At 34.2% G+C, this 27,993-nt stretch overlaps 3 protein-coding genes across 5 annotated transcripts; 1 reads left to right on the forward strand and 2 right to left on the reverse strand.

Annotated features, from left to right (window-relative positions):
* Nucleotides 7,551-8,012, reverse strand: LOC108661583. Its single transcript, XM_018119019.1, has one exon. It carries the CDS (start codon nucleotides 8,010-8,012, stop codon nucleotides 7,551-7,553), a length of 462 nt encoding a protein of 153 aa, XP_017974508.1.
* On the reverse strand, nucleotides 11,102-12,787 carry LOC18601651. The gene is made up of 3 exons (XM_018119020.1): nucleotides 12,387-12,787; nucleotides 11,612-11,744; nucleotides 11,102-11,518 (listed from the first exon to the last, which is right to left on the reverse strand). The coding sequence occupies exons 1-3, from the start codon at nucleotides 12,785-12,787 to the stop codon at nucleotides 11,102-11,104; spliced, it is 951 nt and encodes a 316-aa protein (XP_017974509.1).
* On the forward strand, nucleotides 20,837-27,982 carry LOC18601653 (protein RIK). 3 transcript variants are annotated; one of them, XM_018119854.1, is made up of 13 exons: nucleotides 20,837-21,127; nucleotides 21,783-21,996; nucleotides 22,675-22,776; nucleotides 22,888-22,922; nucleotides 23,014-23,089; nucleotides 23,294-23,425; nucleotides 23,516-23,593; nucleotides 24,102-24,195; nucleotides 24,332-24,449; nucleotides 24,566-24,872; nucleotides 25,008-25,085; nucleotides 26,960-27,212; nucleotides 27,377-27,982. In XM_018119854.1, the coding sequence occupies exons 1-13, from the start codon at nucleotides 21,051-21,053 to the stop codon at nucleotides 27,496-27,498; spliced, it is 1,686 nt and encodes a 561-aa protein (XP_017975343.1). In that variant the 5' UTR covers nucleotides 20,837-21,050; the 3' UTR covers nucleotides 27,499-27,982. The 3 variants fall into 3 exon arrangements, with proteins under 3 accessions (XP_017975343.1, XP_017975344.1, XP_007032745.2); XM_007032683.2 differs by having other exon boundaries at nucleotides 20,838-21,127; nucleotides 24,566-25,085; XM_018119855.1 differs by lacking the exons at nucleotides 26,960-27,212; nucleotides 27,377-27,982 and adding an exon at nucleotides 26,185-26,718 and having other exon boundaries at nucleotides 24,566-25,085.

The raw sequence follows: 27,993 nt of genomic DNA on the forward strand, positions 1-27,993 counted from the left end.
AAGAGAAAACGGCTCTAAAACGATGTAGTTTTATTAAAAGAAAGAAAAAAAAAACATGAAATTCAAGCAAAATATTATTAAATGTAAGAGTTTATGTGATGGTAAAGGCATTGGTTTATTTGCTAGATGTCTTAAGTTCAAATCTCAAGTGCATCTTTTGAAGAATAAATTGCCTTATGTCAACTCTCTAAGAGTGCCACGTGGCAACCTTTTGACGTGCCACATGACAACTTGAACCTATAAATGCCATGTCAGCAATCCATATTCAAAGTGTGACATGACAATACCACATTAGCAACTCAACTTTGAAATGTGACATGGCAAATGCCACGTCAACATTGGCATGCTGATATGGCAGTGCCGCATCATCATGATTTATATGACACGTTAGCATCTGATGCCATGTCAGCACACCACATCAGTGCTGATGTCAGCACCGTAATGATCAATTTGGATGAAAAATGTTAAAGGAATTAAATTGAAATAATTTTTAAAATTAAAAGATTAAAATGTTACGATTTTGAATAAAAAGATTAAATTAAAAAAAATGTTCTCGTACAGGAACTTCTCAAATATTTTGACTGCATTGTGGCCAAATCTTCTTGTTGAAATGTGGTTCAGTGCCGAGGTGTCGGAACAATGGGGGAAGAAGCAAGTTATGGGACTTTGCTATGCTCAAAGTTGTCAAGTTGTGGTGGATACATACAAAAAATTGGAATGCCTCTAATTTTATGATGAATTATTGAGTTTGTACGTCTAATTACATAATTATTATAATAATGTATGCTCAACTTGGTGAACCCCATCAGTTGTTATTTAGTTTCATGATAATGAAGATTAGTTAGACTTTGAATCTCCATTTTACATCATGAGCAGCTCCCTTCGAAATTAAAATTGTCATTAATGATATTCATGCATTTGCACATCTTAACAAAATTATTCCCAAATAATTCATATATGCAAATTGAATTATTTAATACATGCTGTATGTATTTTTTTATGACTATCAAAGAAAATTCTTTAAACTTTATTGGTACAAATTAAATAAAATAACAACAAAAAAAAACCCCTAAATATGAAAAACTTGCGTGTGGAGATGTCCAAGTTTCTTAAAAACCTGATTAAAAGCTATTTGAACCATGCAGTAATATATGTTCCAACAGCTACTGTCCGAATACATGACACCCAAGGTAAAGTATATATGACGTAAAACTCCTAATTAAGCCGAATCTCAATCTATTACAAATAAAATCAAGACTCCAAAAATTCAAAGAGTTCCTCACCTCGGCCAGCACTTTGTTTTGCAAGCTTATCTGCCTCCACATTTCCTTCTCTCATAAAATGAGTGATTTTTCCAACTCTTAACTAATGCTTGAAAGTTGACAATTAGAATTAAGCATTGCCTGCAACTCCATGGAGCATTCTCTAAATTATTAATCCAAGATATTGCGTTCTTTGAATCACTTTCTACTCATAAGTTTAAGAATGATTCTCTCATGTAATAGATGAAAAGATTAAATACCCCATTGATAGCTTGTAACTCAGTATAATTTGAATCACATTTGCCAATTGATTGTGAGAACTTCATTAAAAAAAACCCCATTATAATGACTTAACACCAATCGAATTCCCTTTGGTCCCAAGTGTCTTAAAGCAGCACCATCCACATTAAATTTAAACCATTCTTCAGAAGTGGCTACCCATCAAATATCTTCCCATATTGAACTGTGTTTATGCAACATCGCTAATCTATGAGGAATTCTAAACATATCATCAATTTTTTCAACTATGTTCGGCAAATTAGCTTTACTCTAGGTAGCCACTCGTAATTTGACGAGATCATAGACTTGTAAAATATCTCATGATTTTCCATTCAATACAATTTCATTACAAAAAAGTCAAATTTTCCGAACAATAGAATAAAAAGCTAGGATCCATACCTCATGATTATCCCCATAAAGACCTTCACACCAAAAAGAAATGTCTTGGATTTCATGAGTGACCCATTCAATCCCCCAATCCTAGCACCACAAATTCCATGCCCTTCATGTCGCGTCCTAGTTAAAGAAGAGATGAGAAACGGTCTCTGGACTAGCTTTTGCACAAAACACAATATACATGATCATCAATTAATTTTCACCCGGCCAACTCTGATTTAATAGTTATTCTTTACCACATTAATTGCCAAACAAATACCTTTACTTTGTGAGGAGCATAGCCAATCCAAACTTTCTTCAATAATTCTCTATTTCCGGAATACTGGGTATAAGGTAGATGATAGAAGGATGTAGATGTTAACTTACCACTTGGCAAAGGCTTCCAGATAATATTATCTTTATAACTTTTTCCAAGTGTAAATTCTATGATAAGACTCCACATCCTTGTCCATTGTTGGAACTTACACCCAAAGAGTTGTCTTCTAAGTTCAATCTGCCATTGCCAGCCATCATTAGTCTAGTTTCCATATTCACAGAGCTTCCCATCTTTTTGTACCGCCAATGCAAAGATCCATGAAAATTCATATTTCAAAACCACATTCTTTGCCTAAGGATCATGCTAGAAAGATATGAACTTCCCATCATCTACAACAACTCCTAAGTTAGCGGTTACCCTGTGTTATGCGGGTTCGAAATCCAATCGCTAGACATGAAAACATTTAAAAGTGATTAAAAGTTGTCACAAATCTTTTTTTTTATTTAAATATGATTGGTCATTTATTAAAGTTATTATATTCGACAATGTTCTAAATTGATTTTATATTCGTTTAAAGAATAATAATATGCTCTGCGAATTTTGAATTAGATTCAGGAGTACGGTTATGCACGGAGAAGATATTAACACCCCCATAACGTCCTGTTCCATGAACAGTATTGTTTAATCATATGTTAACTTATTTTAACCATAACTTTTGACTTTATTCTTATGTTTCTTTAATCATTGTTCATTATTCTGTTCTTGATTTTACATGTTTTGTTTTTTTTTTTCTAACCTTTGTTTCTAGCTTATTATTATCATTTTATTTGTTTTGTTTTTATTATTTTTTAAACCAAAGTTTGATTATTCGACTTTATAGATGCCCATGATGCAATTATGAAATGATGTCCTGATTTATCAATTTTAAATAATAGGGAACAAAAATCATGTATCGGAAAAATTAACTACTTCTTTTATTCTTACCATGTATTTTTTAAAAATGTTTTATTTAAATCGATGATTTTATTATTATTATTATTTTAAACTACTGTTATTGAACAACTTGATTCCATTAATTTTTTTATTTGTAATAATTGTTTGAGTTAATTAAAAACTATACTGATTTTAATTTTAAACAAAAAATTCTATGAATTTATTCCTTTAAATACTTAAGATGACTAATTAAATTAACAAGATATTGGAATATAAGATTAAGGTTTATCACAACGCTTCGGTGAAAACTCTAATCGAATTCTGTACCGGTTTATCACAACGCTTCGGTGAAAACTCTAATCGAATTCTGTACCAAGAAAAGTCATCTCGAAAATGCAACTCTTCGAATCGCCGGATGAAATTCCATCCCTACTCTTTAGGTGGGGGGATTATGCACCAACCAATGAGACAAATACTCGGATGCAATTCCATCATTGGGTTAACTCCAAATAACCATTCAATTTTTTTACATTTAAAATTTTTATTTTTATCATATATCTCTTTTCTTTTCTTTTTATGTATATATACTTATATTTTATGTAACTATACTTATATTTTATGTAACTAACTATTTTTTAAAACTTTGAACATCTCATTTTATTACAGATATTTTAATTTAATTTTTTTTCTATCATATCTCTTTTCCTTTTATATACTATATAAATTTTGTATAACTAAATATTTTGTTATTAATTACACCTATATATGTATTTTATATAAACATATTTTATATACCTAAATACTCTATTTTTTCTATTTTTTTTCTACCTAAACATATTTTATATAACTAAACATTATCTTTTTGTCGAACTTTTTTCATAATTTATTGTTTCCATCATCCTAATAGCTATAACAATAAAAATAAATATTTTTAGATTTTTCCTTAATCTATGAAACTTATACTTTTTTTTCTACATTTTTTTAGATGTATTAAGCCTAACAGCATGCAAAAGACCTCAAAAATTTCAACAATCAAAGCCCAAATCAGCAACCTAAAAGAGAAAGAGAGCTGATACCTAGCTTGGGTTCAAATTGACCCGAGAAGAATAGCCTTGTGGTGGAACCAGACGGGCTAAGCCCAACCTGTTTCAAACCCTGCAACGCACTGTTTGATGCAGTTTTGGCACCTTGTTCTTTTTTTTTAATTTTTTTCAAAAACTCCCTAAACGGTGTCGTTTTAATTCTTCTTCCTTTTAACCCTTGTATAAAACCCACTTTTCAAAGCACACCCCATTTCTTCCACAAAACCTCAGCGCCTCCTCCATTCGAACGCTGTTTTCTCCCTATTTTTTTTCTCTTCTGTTTATTGCTCCCTACTAAACTCCTCTTTTCTTCTTGAGTCACAGAAGCCCTAAAAAAAAGTCCCTCTCTCTAGAATATTTTTTAATTTTCTTTTTAATTTTTGATTTTTTGAATGCTTTTTTTAAGATCGTTGGGTATAAAACCGGCTGCTAGAAACTAGAGATTTTTTGTTTTCTCCTTTTTTTTGTGGTTTATAGAACTAAAAAAATCTTTTTTTCTCCTCCCCTTCATTGTGCTTCTCGCCCGGTTTCCTATAGCCGTTGAAATATAAGGCAATTTCCCAAGCATCTCTATTAGGAGTGGACAAAAGGCTCGCCCACTGCGTTTGGCAATATGTGATTTGACCTTTTTCAATTTTTTTAGCTTCATCAGTTTTTAAATTACGTGTTTAGGTTGAACTTTCATTTTTAGGAGGGACTTAAAAGAGTCTAAAAAATGTTTAGGCAAAGGAGGAAAGGGGTGAGGCTCAAGGGTTGCAGCTGCCTAGTGAACTGCCATGACAAGCCGATGCAACACTTTTTTTTCTCTCTTTTTTTTATATTATTATTGTTAATAATCTATAACATACTTAAAAGGAAGCTCGAGCTTCCTCCTTTACCCACGTGGCATGTGGAGGGCATAGGAAAAAAAGAATAAAAAAAAAAGAGAGGTAGAAAGAGAAAGAAAAAAACAAATAAAAAGAGGCCCGTGTGCAACGTACGGGCCATAGTCTAGTTATTTATTAACAACGAACGTTGTCATTCTTTCATGTCACTCTCCATAAGCTCTCTTATTTCATTCCCATTTCTCATATCTCCGTAACCACTTTAATAGAAGATCTTTATTTTTAATTTTCAAATTAATGATTCCTAGACCTTCATTATCATTAATATTGCAAACAGTGTCTCGTTGGATATAATGCACACCACGATTGTCATTGTCGCCAACCCATAAGAATCTTTTCTTAATTTTATTCAACTCATTCCTAATTTTTGACGATTTTTTAAATAAGGACATAAAGAATACTGGTGAGCTATTAATAACTGACCTTAGCAGTGTGACTTTGCCACCCCAACAACGTAGATTTCCACCTTTCCAATTTAGATTCAACTCGTGCAATCAGAAGCCTCTAGATTTAAGTGAGTTATTTTGAGAACCAAGTGGAAGACCCATGTGATCGGCAAGGTATCAATTCTAAAATGAATTCGAGCAGCCCAGTTGGATAAGACTTCTTCATTCACACCAGCACTAATCAACTTGCTCTTTTGAAAATTTATCTTTTAACTCCAGAAACAATTTGAAAGTACCTCAGAACCTTTTTGATATTGAACAAGTTATCAATTTGAGGCTTGCAGAATAACAAAGTATCATCTGTAAACTATATATGGGAAAGCTTGACTCCATGACCAATCATAACACCACTACAAACTCCTCTTTCCTTAGCCGAACACATCATATGACCATACATCTCAACCACCATGTTAAAAAGGAATGGAGATAGTGGATACTTCTGTTTAAGCCCTTTCTATATTATAATTGGTTTGGTAGGGAGGCCATTTATTAAAACGGAGACTGAAGCTGTAGCTATACATTCCATAATCCATTACCTCAATTTCTTATGAAATTCCATTTTATCAATAAAAAAATCAAGGAATTCCCAACATACACTATTATAGGTCTTTTCAAAATCAACCTTCAACATCAATTCACCCTTTTCATTTTATATCGCATTTATTCATGTTGTATGTATGAATAAGTAATCTTGTTGTTCTTAATTCTCCTATTAGAGATTAAAAGAACAATTAGTGTTTGTTTGACTCGAGAAGTTGGGTCAAATAGGATTTTGAAAAACTTAAAAAAAAAATTTTTTTTTAAGAACAAAATTTTAAAAAAGAGCTTCAACAGAATTTTTTTTTTAAAAAATGCTATCATTTATTAAAAATAATCTCAACATTAGCCTCTAAAAGAATACCCTTCTCTTAATCCATGGAAAATAGAAATCGTTGGTTTATAAGTTATTTATGGATTATCTGTTACTTATAAATTATTTGTAAGACTCTTTTTTATGACTTATTATTAATTATAAATTTTATGTTATATAAAAAATGCTTTAATATTTTCAAAATTTTGTTTTAAATAGATAAAAATAAAATTGAATTTTTTTCATTGTGAACAAAGGAATTCTTAATTAATAGAAAGTTATTTATTAAATACCTTTTATGATAATTTTAACCGAAATTACAGCTTATAAAAGTTGTTTTGCCAAATAGCTTAGGCTAAATATTCAAATTGGGGTTAAATATTTGGACACCTTTTCAATTAAGGGCTAAACGTTTTAATGGTAACAATGAATGGCCAAATGTTTTCGATTCCTTACAATTAAAGGCTAAGTTAGCAAGAATGTGTATCACACGTAATAGAAAATTATGTAAGCTGATGATATAGCAGCTTTGAAAAATGTAATATTACATGCCATATTTTTTAATTTAGTCATTACATGCCATGTTGAAATAATTATTACATATCATATTGAAAATTAAATTGTTATACATCATATTGAAAATTTACCGTCTATGTCATGTGCATATCTTAACGCACCAGACACCTCTCACCTTAATCCTTAATTGTATGGAATCGAAAGTGTTTGGTCCTTAATTGTTACAATTGAAATGTTTGATCCTTAATTGACAAAGTACCCAAATGTTTTGCCCCAATTTGAGCATTTAGTCAATAACTTATTTATAAAAAAGAGCTTATAAAAGTAAATTTATCAAACAGTTTAAGTTTAATTTTTTTTTTTGAATTGCAGAATTCATTCATAAGGTAAATAAAGTTACATCCAAAAGGAGGAGAAAACCTCAAGAAAAGCTGCACAATCATAAAAAAAAATCAATTATGCAGCAACAAGATCAACCCTTGCCTTCCCCATAAAAACAACATATACATCCGCCATCAAACAAAAAGAGGTTAACAAACCTAAATCATACAAGTAGAAGTGATCTTGTGAAACACAAAAGCCAGAACCACCCACAAAACCAAAATTCGTATTAGGAATCAGCAAAAGAAAAGAATCTATGTTGAACTCATAAGTCAAGGTTTTCTTGTGCTGGATCTCCAGTGTCATTCCCATAGACTCTCAATATGTCATCCTGCAGTTGAACTCCCTCATTGGCAAGTGAATCCGCTCTTTGATTCGCCTCTCTCTTCACATGCTTGACATCCCATCCCACAAGTTTTTCCTTCATCCTTTCTATTTGGATCAACCATTTTTGCATTCTCCAAGGTGCAGTGTGCGGTTGATTTATCCATTTAACAGCGTTAGAAGAGTCATATTCGATCACCAACTTTTGATTATTCCTCCATCTTGATGACATGAAGATAATAATAGCTTCCATTATACCTAACAATTCAGCTAAATTTGAATCAGCTGCTCCTATGGATTTGGAAAATATGACTTTGACCTCTCTTTTGTGGTTTGTTAGTATACCACCAATTCCCTCAGGTCCCGAACATCCTCGTGTCGCCCCGTCGACATTAAACTTCATTTAACCTTGTTGCGACAGCTTCCATTCAACCCTCGTTCTTTCTTTAGCTTTCGTTTTGTTCAGATTTGTTGTTGGTAGCTGTCTGTCACGACTCGGTACTCCCCTCGAGCCCGTAACAACCGTCGCGACGTCCCGATCGACACTCATTACCCCGAATGTCAACCAAAATCCCGCAAGGCTTTAATATCAGCTTATCATTTCCCCTGCAAGTAACTGTTGCCAATTACCACGTTCTAAAAGATTTTAAACTGTTTCCAACTTAAAATAAATAAAATAATAATTTTCGTCTCACAAGGGTATTTTGGTCATTTTTTTCTCAAAAATTTTGAAATTGGCTAAAATGTAATATTCAAGTACAAAACACATAATCCATAATCAAAATGAGTTTAAAAGTCTAAAATCTTCATTTAAAACGAAATTATGCTTATTTGGATATAATATAAAAATAAAAAAAATATTAAGTAAAATATTCTATTTTCTTATAAAACAATATTTATAGAGTTATACGTAAATAATTTTTATAGCGTAAAAGCTAAATAAATTCATACATACTGTAATACAGTAAGTCAGAGTATTTAATTTAATTTACAATAACAAGAGGGCCCCCGAATAAACAAAAGTAAAGAGGACTGTGAACCTATAGTTTGAAAAATGCAGATCCAACGGTAGTCCTCGATGAGATCAGCTATCTACAGTTTATACTGAACCTTAAATGGATGGAAAGAAGGGTGGTGAGATTATAAAATCTCAATGAGTAAACAGACATCATCATAAACATCTAGAGTTTAGTACATGGAGACAATAAAGTAAATCATTGTAGACTGGGTCACAGTATTAGAACACATTTCATTCAAAATACGTAAAGAGGCTTATGAATATCATAAAAACTAGGCTTGTGCCATAAATCCATTCTCAGGGACACCTTGGCCGAGGCATCCTACCGAGACCGCCAAGGCTATTAAAAATTCACATTTCGCATAAATCATATTTTTATTTTGAAAACATAGTCGTTCCTTGGCGTTGGTTGAGTTCCCCCTCACGTGGTGGTTTGGCGTGAAGTAAACCCTAAGCTTTACCCCAGGAGATACCTTACACTCCTCTCCGTTCGAGGTAAGAATATAATAGGGTTTCCCGTGCCTCTCTAAAAGGTTGGTCCACAGAAACCCCCTACTGCAGTGATTAATTAATATATAATCCACCATACAATAAAACTCAATAACATGATGTAGCAATTTTTGTAATTTGCAGTCTTTCAAGGTAACCAAACAATTCGTATTTCAATACAATTGCCAACTAGCTAATCATGCCCTAGTTATCATAAGCCAATCAATTTAAACAATCGAATTGCAACAATTAATAGTCTCCGTGTACTCTATTTTTCAAAATCACTATTAATTTCAAAACAATTTATAAATTAATTTCATTGAAACACATTTATTCATAAAATATGAAAATTTACCTTTTTAAATCCCTTTTTTCCATAGAATTCATGAAATCATCTAAAAACCACCTTAGATAATTAAAATGACAGTAAGTTTACTCACTATGTCTAGAGTACAGATTCTCGAAATACTCAGACTACTGGTCCTCGGGTGCAATTCCCTTGCCTTTATCGGAGGACTCACCACCTTGATATAGTACAAAATCGAGAAATTCACCACATTAGTACTAAATTGAAATTAAACTAATTTAGACTACTAATGCATGATATGAAATGCAAAAATGCACTGGTAACTATCTAAACCCGATATTGGCCTAATTCATCTTATCATTCGATTAAATTACTAACGCGTCTAATTTAATCCCAAATTACTCCAAATTGTTCCAATTCTTTTCCAATATCTTAATTCACCAAACTCAAATCAAATAACCTAAAATTTGGCAAAACTATCTTCACTTTTCTTCTTAAAATTTTCGACCAATAATGGTGCATTAACATCGTGATTTGTCCTACTACTTTTTCACACCATAATTCATCATTTTCTAACCAATTCTCCTAGAATAAAAATCAAATTCATCCTCACTCAACACATGGTAAATTCGGCCATTGATGGTTGTTGGAGAAAATAAATTCTTTTCTTGTTTTTTTGTTTCTAAATATGCTAAACTAACTAAAAACACTAACATATCTTAGAATCAAATCAATCCAACTTCATTCTCTCTCCATACCCATTTGGTTAGCCATGAATTCACCATGAAAACATGAAATTTAATCATGAAAAATAAGGAGAAATGCATGGGAAAGGTAGATCACAAGTCAAAATCAAGAAATTTTACCTTTGATTGCTTGATTCCTTGAAATCTCACACTTTTTCTTCAATTTTCCCACCTAGGTTTTGTGTTTTTCCTTTCCTCTCTTTGTTCTTACTATGGCCAGCCACATGAAGAGAAAATAGGCTGATTTTTTCTGATTTTAAAACTAAAAAAATAAATTGATATTAACTTGACACGTGTCACCATTTCATTGGCTCATTTTTATTTCTTAACTATTAAGCTTTCTCTCTCCACCATATAAATCCCTTCAATTATCCATGATAAAATTGGGTAAAATCCATGTGCTGGACAAGTGTCGGGTGTGTAAAATTACAATTTTGCCCCTAAAATGGGAAAATTACCATTTACCCCTATGCTCCGAAAAATACCGAAATTACAATTTTTTTCACTTATTAACCTCAAATCATACTCCAATAAGTCAAATGGGGCCAAAAAAATCTTTTTTAAAATTTTCATTTTATCCTCAGGTGATAAATGACCATTTTACCCCTAGATAGTAAAAATTTCGGTTTGACTCCAAATTGATCCTCAAACTCTGAATTACCATTTTGAGTCATCCATGAACTGTGAAGCTCTTAATCTCACCTTAAAATTCCTATTTGATCTAGTTCGAGGCTTAAATCAACTTTGTTGTACCTCTAAGTACAATACAGACTTTTGTAAATTTTTCGGGACTCTCCTAGCATGCAAACATGCTATCCATCACATGTATGTCATGACAAGTATTTTATAAGGTCGGGCTTTACACTGTCTATAAGTGTCTAGAACTGCAAGGAATTCTTTCGGCCATTTTGCATTCCCCCAAACTGCTACTCTCAACCTTGCTGAACATAGCATTGCTCACTGTCCCACTCTCTTCCTTCGAAAACCACCTCATTCTTGCACTTCCAAATTGTCCATACAGTTGCAAAATATGCCAATTTCCATAATTTTTTGTCTTTCGAACCCACCTGACAATCATTCCAGGCTTCGAAAAATGTTCTTATGTCTTTAGGTGAACTCCATGAAACCCCCCATGCCTTGCACCAGGCCATCCAAACTTTCCATGTCTCATAATAATCAACGAACAAATGTTGAATTGTTTCCCTTTCGTTGTTACAGAGCACACATTGTATTGCATTCCCCAGAAACATGCTTCTCTTATCAAGTTCGTCTTTCACCGCAATCTTACCATGGAGGAGCTGCCATGCAAAAGCCTCCACTCTATATGGTGCTAGATTTGCCCATACTTGCTTCCAAATACCATCCACTTTATCATTAGTGACCAGAGCATATTTACAAAAAGACTTGGCAGTGTAAATTCCATTTGCTTCCCTTTTTCACACCAACTCATCTGTTAATTCTTTGCTAAGTTGGAACTCACTGAGGGCTTCTCCCAAATACTCCCATTGCTCAATCTCCCATCCAAATAGTTGTCTTCTGAGATGTATATCCCAGATCCAGTGATCACCCTCCCATCTGCCAAAATCAGTGATTATACCATTTTTATTTTAAGCTAACGCGAAAATTCTGGGAATAGCATCGGACAAAATGATTCCCTCCATCCATTCATCTTGCCAAAATTTTATATTTTCTCCATTGCCCATTGTAAAACCAAGATTAGAGGTAACTTGCAAAAACTATTTATTAGTAGGAGAAAGAGGACTAATAATGTGTTTCCATAGTGTTGAGGTTTTCCTGTTTACACTCACACTCGACAAAAGCATTGTAGGATCACTCTTAGTTTTTGCCACAAGGACTTCCCTCCATAGACTATCTCTTTCTTTTCTGTATCTCCATATCCACTTATTAAGAAGTGCACGATTTTTCACCTTAATATTCGTTATCCCAATGCCTCCACATTCCTTGTAGTTGCAGACTTTGTCCCACTTCACGTAATGAATTTTCCTTTTCAACTCAGCCCCTCCCCATAAAAAGTTTCTTTGGATTTTTTCAAGCTCATTCTTCACTTGGACCGGGACTTGAAATAGCGACATAAAAAATATTGGTAAACTTGTCAAAATCAACCTCAGTAATGTCACTCTACCCCCCAAAGAAAGAGTTTTTACTTTCCATCCTGCCAATCTAGCTTCGACTCTGTCAATCACAAGTTTTTAAAACTTTACGAAATTATGATTAACTCCTAATGGCAGCCCCAAATAAGTGGTGGGGACTTCTCTTGTATGGCAAGAAATTCTCCTTGCCCAATTCTCAACCACATTGTGCTCAACCTCAATTCCAATCAAATGACTCTTGGAGAAATTGATTCTTAGTCCGGAAACACTTTGGAAGCATCTAAGAATCCGTTTAACCCTCGACATATTCTCAATCTTAGGCTCACAAAAGATGATGGTATCATCAGCATATTGAAGATGAGTGACTGACATTCCATTATCCCCCACCACCACACCTTTACACATACCTAAATCCTCAGCTTTCCTAAGCATACCACTTAATACCTCCCCCACCATATTGAATAAAAACGAGGATAGCGGACACCTCTGCCTTAAACCTTTCTCCATTTTGAACTGACTAGTTCGGGAACCATTCACAAGAATTGATATTGTTGCTGTAGTAATGCACTCCTTTATCTAAACCTTCCACTTAGCTCCAAAACCCATTTTTGACATGACGAAATCAAGAAAATTCCAACTCACACAATCGTAGGCCTTCTCAAAATCTACTTAAACAACAAGCCTCATTTTTTACTTTTATGCATCCAATCCACCATTTCATTAGCTATGAGTGCACAATCCATTAATTGCCTACCTTTGATGAAAGCAAATTGATTCCTCCCTATAACTTCACCAATGACATTTCTCAATCTATTCGCCAAAGTCTTCGCCACAATTTTGTAAAGGCTGCCCACTAAACTGATCGGTCGGTATTCGCCTAAGCTAGTTGGTTTTGGACTTTCCGAATTAATGTAACGAAAGAGGCATTCACCCCATAGCCTAGCCTGCCCTCTTTGTGGAAGTCTCCCATAAACTTCATCACCTCTTTTTTTACTACATTCCACTGGTTTTAAAAAAATTCAGATTGTACCCGTCTGGTCCAGGAGCTTTGTTGTCATCACATCCTTGTATTGTTGCCCAAAATTCCTCTTCTTCAAAAGGTTTTTCCAAATATTCTACAGATTCCCTTTTTAAAGTCCCTATTTCCTAGTCCATTTCCTTAACATCAAAGACTAACTGTTTAGTGTACAGCTTTTGAAAGTGGTTGACCACCTCCCTTTTGATGCTCTCTGGGTCTTCCACAATGCCTTCTGCTCCATTCAGCTTGTCAATCTGATTCACTCTCTTCCTTGTCAAAGTCGTAGCTTGAAAGAACCTTGTGTTTCGGTCTCTTTCATTTACCCATTTGACTTTTGATTTTTACATCCACTCCCTTTCTTTTTTTCTGTAAAGTGCCCACAATTATGCTTTTTTAGCTCTTATTTCTTCATATCCTGCTTGTTGATTGTTCCTCTCTTGGCATTGAACAAATGTGCTTTTGATTTCTTCCTCCAAGTATTGAATTTGCTATTGTAAATTACCCACATCCCTCACTTTTCAGTTCTTGATTTCTTGCTTTAACTCCTTTAGCTTCATCCATAAACTTATCCTGTCATCATTTGCTTGCTCATTCTTTTTCCAATAATTCTCCACTAGCTCTTGAAAGCTTTGCTCATCCATCCAAAAATTGAATATCTTAAATGGTTTGGGTCCCCATTCCATTTCATTGTGTCTCAAAATCACCGGACAATGGTCGGATAATGAGCTTGGAAGGCATTGTTGCACCAATTCCTGACCCCCATTTAACCACTCAACATCAACTAAAAAACGATCCAGTCTGCTGAAGACCCATCTTTCTCTAAACCCACACCATGTGAATTTATCACCAGTAAGTGGAAGATCAAGTAATGTCGTATTGTTAATGAATTCGTTAAAAGCTGCTGCTGATTTCCCCACATCAGCTCTTCCTGTTTTTTCATGCTTGAACCTCACAGTGTTAAAGTCCCCCTTAGTAGCCACATGACCTCCTTTCCGCTCATAAGTGCCTTCAGTTCTTCCCACAAATTCTTCCTTTCACTTTCATCATTCAGGGCATAAATGTTTATGAAACCACATGTTCTATCAACTTTATTCACTTTCCTAATCAGCAGAATGAAATTTCTATTATCCACACTATCAATGAGTTCAAAAAAATCCTCTTTCCAGATGCAAATGAGGCCCTCGGATCTACCCACTGAAGCTACAAACTTCCTTTTAATTTTATCCCTCCCCTATATTTTCTCATACAGCCATTTTTTCTCTTCTTGCATTTTTATTTCTTCGATAAATAATAAATTAGGCCTATTTTTCTGAACTAATTATCTCACTGCATTTTTCTTCTCACTTTTTCCTAACCCTCTCATATTTCAAGAAATAACTATCATTCAATTTACTAAACTCGCACTCTTACCTGTCAACTTCCCCTTTCAACCTTTGTTCAGTCTCCTCTTTCTCTCCTCTCTTTCAATTTTTGCAAGCATTCTGATAACTTCATCTCTGTTTTTCTGGTACTCTAGTCCAAGTTTCCTGCTGATGTTCCAAATCTCTTGTATCTCTCTTTCTTTGTTACTTTTTTTGCTATATTTTCACCTTTTGACAGATTCATCTCTCCGAGCTCATACTCAAAATTTACCTCATAATCTAGTTGCTCTCGTACCTCCTCTCTAATCTGTCTCCTCCTAGTTGAGTTTTTTCCTGTCCCCTTGCTGCTTTCTTCTCTTATTTTCACTCTCTTTTCTCCGTGGCTGCTTTCTAGTATCCTTTCCTCCTCTTTGCTTTTTTCCCCTTTCCCGCTTCTCTTCTCCACAGTTTTCATTCACTACCTTCCTTTACAAAACTCAGATACTGTATCTTCTGAGCCTCCACCCTTATGTGTTTCTTGGCTTACCCCACTTGACCTTTCTTTCCCTTTGTTGACTCTGTTCTTTTGATAGCTCCAGGTTATTATTTTGCTACTTTCTCCGCACTCAGTTCCTGATGTGGCAAGATCCTTTTCTTTCCTACAACACCAGGTTGTCACCCCTTTGTGCTCACTATTTCTTTTTCCTTCTATTATTCCCTTCTTGCATTTTCCACACATTTCTTTAGTCACCCAGTTGCATTCCCCCTTATTTACCTTACTTCTCTTCTTGCACAACCCACTTGCAATCTGTTGTATTGCTTGATTAAGCCCTTCCTTTGGGTTGTCATCACCCCAGCATGTTACCTCATTATCTTTAGACATCTCTTCAGTTTGGTTTATACTTTGGGCTTTGCTTCCTTGGCTTCCCGAGTGCCTAGCTTTCTCATTCGTCTCTTTTTCATTAGTTAGCCCATTTTGATCCTTCGGCTCATTTTCATACTCCATCTTTGTCCAATATTTGTTTGGTCCTTTTTGCCAACTATGTTTTCTTCCATTTAAATTTGAAATTTCCTCCCAATCCTCTGCTCTCCTACACCTGTAGCTTCTAACACTATATTGATCACTACTAGTAGGCCTACTCTGACGTTTTTCTAAGGCCTAATCCCTCTCTCCTCCGTTTGACTCTAGCTCTGATTCTCTATGCACCATCTCACCGTGCTCTCTTTCTTCCTCCTCCATCCACCTATTTGTTTGTCGCTTCTCCGATCGTTGACTTTCTGAGTCTGATTCTGAACTGCCTCCTTCATAGATATTTGATCGGATTGATGGCTGACTCCTTTCCATGTCCATGATGGAAGTTTTGACAAAGTGGTTGACCCCGTTAACTGCCAGATGTGTGAAAGCTGTTATATTCCTTAAAGATTTGACCTCCACAAGTATGAGGGCCTGGTCCAATCTCCATTGGTCCATTGTGTCTCGATTGGATTTTATGTACTTGCCCCACACATCTCTAATCGCTTTGAAACTGTCTTCATGCTAGATATGGAGAGGTATCTATTCAATTTTGACCCATACCTTGTATTTCCTATCATTCTTATCGGCCTTGTATGGAGATAAGGATTGGAACCAAGGTTCAAACAAGTATGGGCACCTGTCTAAATATTCCTCCATCTCCTTCTTATTTGCAAAAGTGACTAGTACGAACAGCCCCCTACTAGTCTCACTTGCACAATTATCCCTTCACTGAACAAGCGGCTCTCCACTGACGCACAATTAATTCTACCTCTTAATTGCCCCATAGCACTTCTGTTAAGCCATTCCAACTCCTGCTCCTCTATGACTAGTCTGTTCTTTTTTTCTGTCTCAGATATCTTTCCAGCTTCCGCTTTCTTTTTATCCCCTTCTCTGCTCTATTGCACATTAGTATCTCTTTGTATGTCTTTCTATTCTCTTGTTCTCTTGCCTGTCTTCCCCTGTAAGCATCTTATTTGCTCCCATTCCCTTTAGTGTCTTTGGGCTTCACAGCCTCCATTACTCTAATGCGTTTCCCATTAACCTTCCTCTCATAACCCAAATAAATTGCTCTGTCTAATTCGCGGGCCTCCCTATATCTGATGAAAGCATACCTGATTCCCATGTATCTGTTTGGCCTTGGTAAATAGACATCCACCACCACTCCAAATTCATCAAAAAGGTCTTTGAGTTGTTCCCATTTCGTTTCTGGATGAAGATTTCCCACAAACGCTGTAAACAAGGTTCTTCTCCATTTCTCGACTCCCCAAGGATCTTTCCTTTGTTTACGCCTACCCAGTTCCTTTCTTGGTTAGTAGCACCCTTGCACCGTCCACCTTGTGTGATCCAATGCTTTTGTCAAACTGTTCTCCCTGGTTCTCTCAGTTTCCCTCTTATGATTTCTCTCTTTCTCTCTCTCTTTGGATCTTTCAGTTTATCTCTCATGTTTTTTTTTATCCATTCAACATCGTTATCTTAGTTTAAGTTTAATTTTAAAAATTATTATTTTTCATACGAGGTTCATAATAACTTTTAAACTAACAAAACTTAAATAAAAAAGGCTGTTAGAATAGTTATTATTGCGGGAGTCTTATTTCAACTTATCTTAGAATGGTCATTCATCGAAATGATTATTTTATGAATTAAATAAAATGTAAAAAGATATTAAAAACTTTACCAGACACCTCTCACCTTAACCCTTAATTGTAAAAAATCGAAATTGTTTGACCCTTGATTATTACAATAGAAATGTTTGATCCTTAATTGAAAAAGTACTTAAACGTTTAGTCTCAATTTGAGCATTTAGTTAACAACTTATCTATAAAAAAAAACTTATAAAAATAAATTTATTAAATAATTTTAACTCAATTTAAAAATTATTTTTTTTATAAAAAAATTCATAATAACTTTTAAACTAAAAAAAATCAAATAAAAAATGGCCATAGAATAGTTATTATTGAGAAAGTCTTATTTCAACTTCTCTTATAATGACCATTTACCGAAACGATCATTTTGTGAGTTAAACTAAATGTAAAAAGATATTAAAAAATTAGGAAAGAATGACCAAACATGCCATTACAACCTTTGAATCATCATTAATTTATTATAATATATAAAACACATGAAAAGTCGTCATCAACTTCCAAAATGAACAGTGTATCAAGAGCCTAACTTCCAAAATGGAAAGTATACTAAACTCCTTGGATCACAAGGTGGGCATTTGGTCTAGTGGTATGATTCTCACTTGTGCGAGAAGTTTCGAGTTTAATTTTTGAAATGCTCACTTTGAAATTATTTATATTTAAAATTTTAAACTTTTTTTCAATTAACATGCATGATTTTTTTTAGTTAAAAACGTAAATTCATAAGAAGTGATATAAAAACAAACTTAATTTTATCATGTATTAGTTGTTTGAATTTATAAATAAAAATCTTTTTTCATTTAATATTCATATTTTTTTTAATTGAAAATGTAGACTTATGGGAAGTAGTATCAAACAGATTTATTTTTCATTGATATGGGTATGATGTACTAGTTGTCATAATCTCATATCCATAAGAGATGAAATGAGTATTGAGCTTATAAACAAATATATTTTTTCATCTAATATACATGTTTTTTTAGTTGAAAACGTATGCTAGTGACAAGTGATATAAAAATGGATTTAATCCTTCATCAATGCGAGATCTCTCATGAAGATACCTAAGTCAAAATAGATTTGAATAAAAGTAGATCCCTCTCCTTGAGCTTATAAATAAAATTTTTAGTTGCATGAATTTCTTTTGCTTTAGCAAGTGTTTTGTTTAGATAGCAAATTGTCTTCGGCAATTTCTCAATTTGGTAAACATGGGGAAGTGATTGCTCAATAACAAGAATCACTTTTCATTTTAGGGTTTGTTCATTGCCATAGATCCAGGTTCAACTCTAAATCTCAAGTTCATAGGCTAAATAAAGCTACTACTATTTCAACCAAATTCAATGTAATTAATAGCCCAGACGCAGTTCTGGAACGTCCATTAACATTAGTCGATTGAGTACATTCATATTGGCAACATGTTCTGAGCATTTGGGTATGGGGTTGCAGCCTTGCATGTATTTCAACAACACCTGTAGCACTGACGTGTTACTTTTGAATGATAAAATATTAAAGTGAATGCCTGAATGGCTACTTTTGGCTGAAAGTTAAGTCATCTTTCTTTCTAGTTTTGTTATTCAATTGTTCAAAAGTGAAAAAAAAAAAAACCAATGAAAAGAACGTTTGTTGTTTTGGAAAAAATTGTATGTTTGGGTATACATATTTGTAGCACACTGAAAATTTATTAGTACTACTTGATGATTTTACAAGCCTAGATTCACAAGTACAAGTATGCATTGCATTAGATGGTTTCAGCTGGCCATATAATGCTCCAGTAATTGGAAATTAACTCGCTGAAAAAAATTTAGATAAACTGAATAAAATATTTTCTTTTGTTTGAATCAACTTGTAAAGAATATTCTTCATTATAATTTTATTTTCAAAAAATCAGCAACCAAAGAGAGAGAAAAAGAAAGAGTTGTCATGTGAGGAGGGAGGGTCAAGATAGGTGGAGGGAAGAGAGGGTCAAAGGATGAGGGTTGACGGAGACAAAGATGGGAGATGGGAGGGTCGAGGGAAGTGATGAAGGGAGGAGGGAAGGCCGACCGAGGGAGCAGGTTCACGGATGGGACGGTTGAATGAATGGTTAGAGAGGGGAGGGAAGGGTAGAAGATATATTTTTGAGAATTGTTTTAAGGTGTTAAAAGGGTGAAGATAATTTTTCTTGATGATCCAGTTTAAATTCGTGAATTTAGTTTTTAGGATAAAATAATTTTATTTTTATAAATTTTAATTAAAATTATACAAAAAATTATTAATTTTGAAATAATTTATTTTAAAAAAATATTTTTTGTTAGATAAGTAGATTTAGTCGTTAGTCAACTATTAATATTTTCGGTAACTTACTGACATAATAAAGATATAAAGATAATTTTATCGATTAATTGCTATTATATTTTTGTATTATTTTTTATTAATTAAAAAACAACTCCTCATGTGGAGCATCGGTGCTCCCCTGGGGAGCCCGATCGAGGCTCCCAAGGGAGCACCTGGTGCTCCTCAGATGGGGAGCCCGATGCCCCTTTAGAGAGCCTGATCGAGGCTCCCTTGGGGAGCTTTGATGCTCCCTTAAGGAGCTCAACTGGGGCTCCCCAAGGAAAGCACTGACCCTTGATGCTCCCCTTTCTTGGTGAGTTGGATGCTTCTTATTTTTTTTATTTTTAAAAATATAATATTAATTTTTTAAATATAATAATAATTTTTTATTTTTAAAGTGAAATATTTATTTTAAAAATTAATAAATTTTCGTATAATTTCAATTAAAATTTAGGTGGTAAAACTATTTTACTTTAATTTTTAAAGTAAAATATCTCACTTTCTTAATTTTTAAACAAAATTACATACGGATATATTAGTATGAAAAATGAATAGTTCATTCCAAAAATGTAAATACTTTTAATAGAAAATATGAAAAAATTAAAATATATTTCTTAATTAATTTTAGAATTATAATTATATAATTTTTTTAAATTTCCAAGCTCTCGAAAAGCACTAGATCTAATGCTCTCCTAATTTTTTTTAAAAAATTATATAATAATGATTTTAAAATTAATAAAAAATAAAATTATTTTTTTAATATTATCACACTATTAAACTAATAAAAATATTAACGATTAATTAAGAGCTAGACTTATATGTTCAGTAAAAGAAATTTTTTGAGATAAAGTTTTTATTTCAAAAATTAATAAATATATTTAAACTTTCAATTAAAATTCAAAAAATATAAATATTTTAACTTAATTTTTTATGTTTTCAAATTCACTTTTATGTTTTATCCTTTCCAATATGAGAAAAACATAGAAAAGCTAGAATAGAATGTACCTTTTTCACTTTCCCAACAAGGGTGTTAGAGATGTCAAATTTATGTAGGTAAAATATTGATTAAAAAAATAAATATTTTATATAAACAATTTAATCTATAATAGTTAAATAATAAAAAAACCTGTACCAATTTCTAGTTAACAACATATTTGATAAAATCGAGTTTTTTTATTTATTTTATTTTGATAAGGTGGTGCACGTGACATTCTGACCCATTCAAGCATCAACTTCAGTTCGCACGTGCCCATCCATTCTCAATTCTCCGCGAAAGCTCGAAACTTCCCTGTATCTGGAAAAAGGCCGAAAAGCCCCCTATTTGACGCCACAATCAAAACCAAATTCCAGAAAAACAAGAATCTGTTTTTTATAATTATAATAATTGTATAAAGAAAAAAAACTGATTTGATTTTTTTTCTCCAAATTCTGAAATTTTTGGAAAGAGATGACGGAGGACGGTGGCGCTAGGGTTTCTTCCAATGACGCGACTGTAACCAACGATGCTTCTCAAACAAGGCAAAGGTATCCAATTTCTTTTTACTCCTAAGTTTCGATTCTTAAACCTTAATTGTTTCGTGATTATTCTTCTTAATTTCTTAAATTCAAAAGATCTATTTTTATTTTGGGAATTGATCAAAAGAAATTTGTTGAACTTTATAGCATTTGAATTGATTGATTAGAGTAAAAAAAAAAATCAACGTAAGAGAAGAAAAATGTTGTCATTTTCCAGTGGAATATATTGAAGTATTTAAATTTTATGCGTAATTAAGCTCTATATTTAATGATAATTAGAAAGGTGAAAAAAAAAAAATCTAGTTGGACCGAGTTATTGTCTCTTGATAAGCAAGCGCTAGAGCATCCATGCAACGCAAGGCTGGATAAAAGATTATATCAAAATCGTCAATACTAGGTTGTTGGTGTGTCGTGATTGTCGTATCCAGGTTGTTACTGGTTACGTTTACGAACTTACATTTTAGAGGAAGGATTTTGATTATGAAATGTGTATTATTGAATTTTTAGTGATTTTAGTACATTTATTCCTACAGTTAGCATAAATCTCATAAAACGTTGTTTCTGAACAAAGTTTGTGATCTCTATAAGTGGTTGTCTAATTGTTGTGTAGTAGATTTACGCTTGCTTGGTGGTTACAATTTTTAATAGTTGGAATATTATTCAGAAAAAAGAGAAAGTGGGATCAGCCTGCAGAAGCTATGGTTTCGGCTGGATTTGCTGTCCCATTCAGCAACTTGGGAACTCTTGGTGGCATTCCGCTTCCTGGTGTTGCTCCAGTCACAGGCACCATTTTGTCGAATCCACTCGCTGCTAGTTGTACAGCTGTTAGCCCTGTGTTCCAACAGCATGCTGCCGCAGTGGTACCAAAACAAAATCAAGTATGATAAGTTTAGATGATGGCTTTTGCACAAACCAAACACATTGTCACCTGACATGTACATGAGGCTCAAGGATGATGGCAATATTTTGTTCTGTTACCATTTTCTGTGTTTTGTGAATCTTATCTAAAAAAAGAACCATTTGCAAATATTTATCTTTAGATGTGGTTTAGTTCTTTCATATGTTAATGTTTATTGCTAATAATTAGTACTTGAAATGATAGTTTGTACATTAGTAAGTTCAGTTTGTCAGATCTACCTGATTTACAATAGCATTTAAGCAGGTTGGTGAGAGGGGTTCTGGATGTTACCTGATTGCTTAAGCTATAGTATTATTTTTGGATTTAGTCTAATATGTATGGGCCAAATATTGTTAGTGTAAGAATGTGTGCAAGATGTTTCTTCCCTTTCTTTGTAATTGCCGCTAGTTTGTTTCTTATGGATATTTCTGCCTGCATGGTTTCATATTTGGAATGTTGATCCAATCAAAGCGGCTCTGGGCCTTTGTTTTTTTATCACAGGGTACCCGAAAGAACTCCTATGTGCATGGCATTTACATATTTTTGCTTTTTGATGATATGTTTGTATAGAAATATGCTAAACTGCTTTTTCCTGCATACTTTCAAATTTGTTAACTGAAAAGTCTGATTGCGTATTTTGTTTGTTACATTGATTTAGCCTAAGATCCAGGATGAGTTGGTAATTGCCCGGGAAATTGTAATGAATGATGCAGAATCTTCTGTTCGCTACAAGCTCACTAAACGCCAGACACAGGAAGAGGTAATCTGTTTTTCTTTGATTAGATGGAAAAAAGGGTTTCTTGTTGTTAAAATTGGGGAAATAGTTCTTTTGTTTATTTAATGTTGGTAAATTATTTTGATAATCTTTCAGATTCAAAGGTGCACTGGTGCTGTGGTGATAACTAGGTGAGTGTCATTAAACAGATGTGCTGAAGCTTTGGAACAATTTTCTTTTTTTGTTCTTCCTTTTTAATGGTTTGGCTTAATTGGTGTGCAGGGGAAAATATCGCCCACCAAATGCTCCGCCTGATGGTGAAAAGCCTCTCTATCTTCACATATCCGCTGGTGCTCATGTAAGTGTTAGTTGTTCATCCTTATAGAGCATTAATGGTGAATTTGTTATATCTGTACTGGAATTTGAATTTTTTTTCTTTCTTCTTGTCTGAGCTTTTGCTTAGCGTAAAAATAAAAAAGGTGAAAAAAACTAACGTTAGAAGCCAAATATTTGATCTGGTTTAAAACAAAGATTTACAAAGCTTGTTTAATTACCACTGCAGTTAAAAGAGACAGCAGAGCGGATTTTAGCTGTAGATCGTGCAGCTGCAATGGTCGAAGAAATGTTGAAACACGGTCAGAGCTCACAGACAGGTTCTGCTTCTTTTATGGCAGCTATGATCAACAGTGTGAAGGTATACTTGCACTGCAATCCCTATCATGTGAACTATGTGATTGAGATAATTAATTATGGGGTGAATCTTTAACTGAATCTGGTTTCTTAGGTACTTAGCACATGTGTATATTTGGGCTTTGATGCAGACCCATCATTGAATGTTGCTGCTCGTATTCGAGGACCAAATGTGAGATTTTCATTTTTTTTCTTTTCAATTTTTCACTTTTACTAATCCTTGAATGGATAGTACATTTCTCTTGATCCATATATTATCTTGCTGTTATTTTTATTTCCTGATTAATTTAGTTCTATCTGTGCTTATAATTATCAGAGAGCTAGAACTGCTATTTTATCCTATGACTTAGATTGTATAATTAGATGGTGATACCTTCTTGCATAATTAAATGAAAATCACTATCTCATGTCAAGGATGTGGACTATGGTCCCATTCTACCTACCCTAAACAACCCCCTCACCTCAAATTGTCTTTCTACTGCATCAGCATGTATCTGGTATTTCTCGCATGTCTTGTACCCATTTACTTGTTTGAGTATTTTGTTGGATTAGTTTATTTAAAGTTTGTAATGTATTTGTTTGAGATGAGAGATTCTAATGTTTGGAGCTTTCTCTGACATCTCCATGCAACTGGGAGAGCATGTTTTTGTGTTGGTGGTGGCTTGGTTTTGTACTTGCAGGACCAGTATATAAATCACATTATGAATGAAACAGGAGCAACCGTCATACTAAGAGGGCATGGTTCTGGAAACTTTGAGAGCCTGCAGGGTGAAGGTAGTTTTTCCAGTGCATAAGGCAACCTCTTTTTTCTTTTCCTTCTTTATTTTTGGGTAAACCTAATGATTTGTGCTGTTATTTTAGATTTCTTTCTTAAACAATTATGGTTTATCTGGCCTTGTACTGGTTGCAGAAACACCACAACCACTGCACTTATTTTTATCCAGTAATAATCCTAAAAGTCTTGATGATGCTAAGCGTTTGGCAGAGAATCTACTGGACACTATCAGTGTAGAATTTGGTGCATCCAGGTAATCTGGTTTCTATTCTATTGAGTGGTGATTGCAAATTGTAATTTTTCTGTTATTTAAAGTCTGGTTGTTTTTATTTTGGACTGGAGTAACTTGTTTCTTTCCAACCATTTTAGGACTTCATCAAGTAAGGTCTATGGTGCAGTTCCTCCTCCACAGCAGTTGTTGACTGGCGTTCAAAGTTCTGGGAGTGAAACAAATGTAAATGCTAGTTCAGCTGCTGGTTTGACATCAATGGCAGTCACTACACCAGCTCCTCCTGTTGCTATCACTACTGGCAATTCTCAAGGGATAGTTGGGGGAATGCCTAACTCTGGGCCAATCCAGGCAAATGCAGTTGGTTATCCACAGCCTTTAGTGTCTAGAGGGACAAGCTATAGCGGATATGGTGGGATATACCCCCAAGCCACACCATTACAACAGGTAGCATTAGCTCTTAGACAATCATCTCCAATCTCCTCTAGTGTTGTACCTGCAACATCCGTAGCAAGCATGGGTGTTCCTACAACCTCAGTTCCCAGCACAGTATCCAAATCAAATGTTAGCTCTACTTTACAGAAGGAGCAACAGCCTCCACAAAAGCGGAAGTTTCAGGAGTTACCAGCTGGTTCAAAGGGCCCTGCAAGACCCAACCAGGTATCGGTGCATTTTCCTGCTAGTTTCCCTTCAACTGAGGCTATGAGGTACAAGGATTTCATTACTTGTGTGCCATAATGGCCAAAAGTAATAATATTATGAAAGACAGATCAAGTCCTTACCCTAATTTGTTTTTTTTCGTTAAATTAGTGGACCAAGTCTGGTTCATGGTACCTCTCTCAATTTCTCTCAGTGGTTTTTGGGTAGGGGGTGGGGGTTTTAGAATTGGGATTGTTAAGTTAAGAAAAAAAAAACTAAAATGATATTTACTTAATGTTGACTATGATTCCTCAAAAAAAGAAATGTTGACTAAGAATATCTTAGAAGCATTTGTGATGAGGATAGCATTTGAGTTAGCTACCCCAGGGGAGCTTTTTGGTTAATATGAGCTCTTTTAAGACATTCTAGCCTATGCTGGAGTTCCTATCTCTACTTGCTGAATGTTGTTAATTCAATTAGAATGGTGAGAATTAAGTTTCTGCTTGCTTTGGCACATTTTTAAAGTTAGAGCCACTTATATCTTAGAGAAAGTGGTATAAATGGATTGTCTATTAGCATATGAATGGAAGGTTTTTTTTAGTTGGAAAGTAGAAGTATATATTAATGGAGCATGGAGGCATTTTCCAAGTAATTGAGTTACAACGGCCATGTTATAGTCATGTGGTAGAAACTGAATTGTGACTACTGTTATAGTTCACATGGCAGAGAATGCAAAAGACAGTGATGGTCTTTAAATCTAATTTAATTCTTGAACTGCACTTTTAACTCAACCAATCCAGAGTGACCTTTGCTTGATTAGTTCCCAAATGTCTCAGGATGGACATTTCGTTGTCTATGTAAGAGGGTGTGCATGATCTCATGAATGTAATCCTGTATTCTGCTGATTCATGTTGGTACATGTGCCTCTGACATGTTTATGTATCCACCCCCTTCCTCTCCCTCTCTCCTCCCTCACCCCCTGGAATGGAAGAAAAGAAAACCTTACTCATAGTAAATGGGAGATCTTGGCAAGTTAATGCAATTAGATGTAATTCTTTGAATTTATACTTTTGGATTAATGATTACATGTTCCTCTGACTTTCTCTGCTTATCATTCCAGGTATTTTCTCTGACCTTCTAAGAAGCTAATAGGCTGATACCAGACCTCTGTTAGGGCCATTGGTTTGTATGTTTCACAGGGTTTTAAGGTTCAAAGGAGCAAATTTGACGAGTCTTTCCTGCTTCAAAGCAATGATCAAGGACCATTTCAAGATTTTTACTGGTTGATTGGGTGGATAGCTTTTATATTTGAATTTTGCATTTTTAATTTGGCATCTTCCATGCTTTGCATTGTGAGAATGCGCAGCTGGGTTTCATTTATAGGCTCTTTGGTATCAATATGATGGACCATTTTTCTTTAGGATCTCTTTAAAGCTATGGTTCCAACTGAAAATGCATGAAATATACAATATGTGCATAAGCCAGTGATAAAAAAAATTTGCATGGCCTCTTTGCTGAGGACAACAAAATTTTCAGTTGCTGTAACCATTTTTTGTTGACAGTGACATAGGCCAACGCTATGGCTTTTTTTTTTTTTTTTTTGAATCCGGGCACAAACTGCCTAAGTACTTGATTTGAAAAATACAAGGCTGAATTGTTGGTTTATATGAATAGTCCATGCTGTCACTCAAGACAGCAAGGTTAACAGCCTTAAGTAACTAAATAATGCCCTGACACCAACTGCTTATGTCATTTTCTTTTTCACACACGACCTTTGTAAAGTTTTTCTTGTGAAGTCTTAAAGCTTTTTCTTTCCAGCTGCTATTTTTTATTATCTATTATCTTATTGTTATTGAGAAAATAGGCGTGGATTTTTTCTGTCTAACTCATTTCAGGGTTCCAATTCTTTAATACCAAGCAAGCCATTGGGAGATTTAGGTGTGAAAAATGTATCAACTACGCCTTCTCCTAAGAAGTCGGTTCATCCATCATCTAATGGAATGCCATCTCCAAGAACCTTCCAGCCTCCACCTCCAAAAACCATGCTGCCTCCACCACCTCCACCAAAGTTCACTTCATCAATGCCACCTGGGAAATCGCATGATAAGAACAACATTTTCAGTAAAGCTAAACTTGATACTGTCCCTGGTAGGAATGGATCCCTAATCAGCCTATTTTAAAAGTTTTCCAGTGCGAAACTTGCTTCCTTGTTATGAATAATGTTATGATATTGACTAAAATCTAGTAAATGATATCCTCCAATAGGAGTGTATAACTGCATATTGCTTTACTAAATGGTTTAGTTGTTTCAGATACCTTGGTCCAGTTAATGGCATATGGGGATGAAGATGATGATTCTGAGGAAAGCAGTGATGAATCCCTAAATAGAAACTCCAATCCAGATGCTGTTCGAAAACCATTCTGGGCTTTGTGACTAACAGGTTGCTGAAGCTGCTAAATTTTTGGGAGTAGGAGTTAATTGTTTGGGGTGTTGATTTAGTTATATGATGGATTCGGTCAAGTGCACATCAAGTCTTTGTTTGGGGATTGATTCTTTTGAGATTGTGGCTTCTCAAGTGCTTATTGAGTGCCAACAAGGTGTAGAAACTCCAAATCATCACAGTAGCACTGCTTGCTCAGAAACACTTACAAGTTCCGAACCTGATAGTCAAGGGAAATTACAGTGTTGTATATTGGTGGTAACCTGCCAGTGCTGTAGATTAGTAGTTTTCTTAGTGTCTTGGTGGAATCAGCAAATCGTTGCTGTGTTAGAAGATAACTTCTCTTAGCTGTCAATGGGAACATGGAACTTAACTGTGTAAATTATTTTCAGTTACTAGAATACTAATATTCATTTGACATGTGTCTGAAAGGATACTTTTATCCTTGTTTAAATATCAGTTTTTTTATTTTTCTAATTTTATGTTTA

The sequence above is a fragment of the Theobroma cacao genome, chromosome 4, assembly GCF_000208745.1.
Source record: "Theobroma cacao cultivar B97-61/B2 chromosome 4, Criollo_cocoa_genome_V2, whole genome shotgun sequence".
NCBI classification, from domain to species: Eukaryota; Viridiplantae; Streptophyta; class Magnoliopsida; order Malvales; family Malvaceae; genus Theobroma; species Theobroma cacao.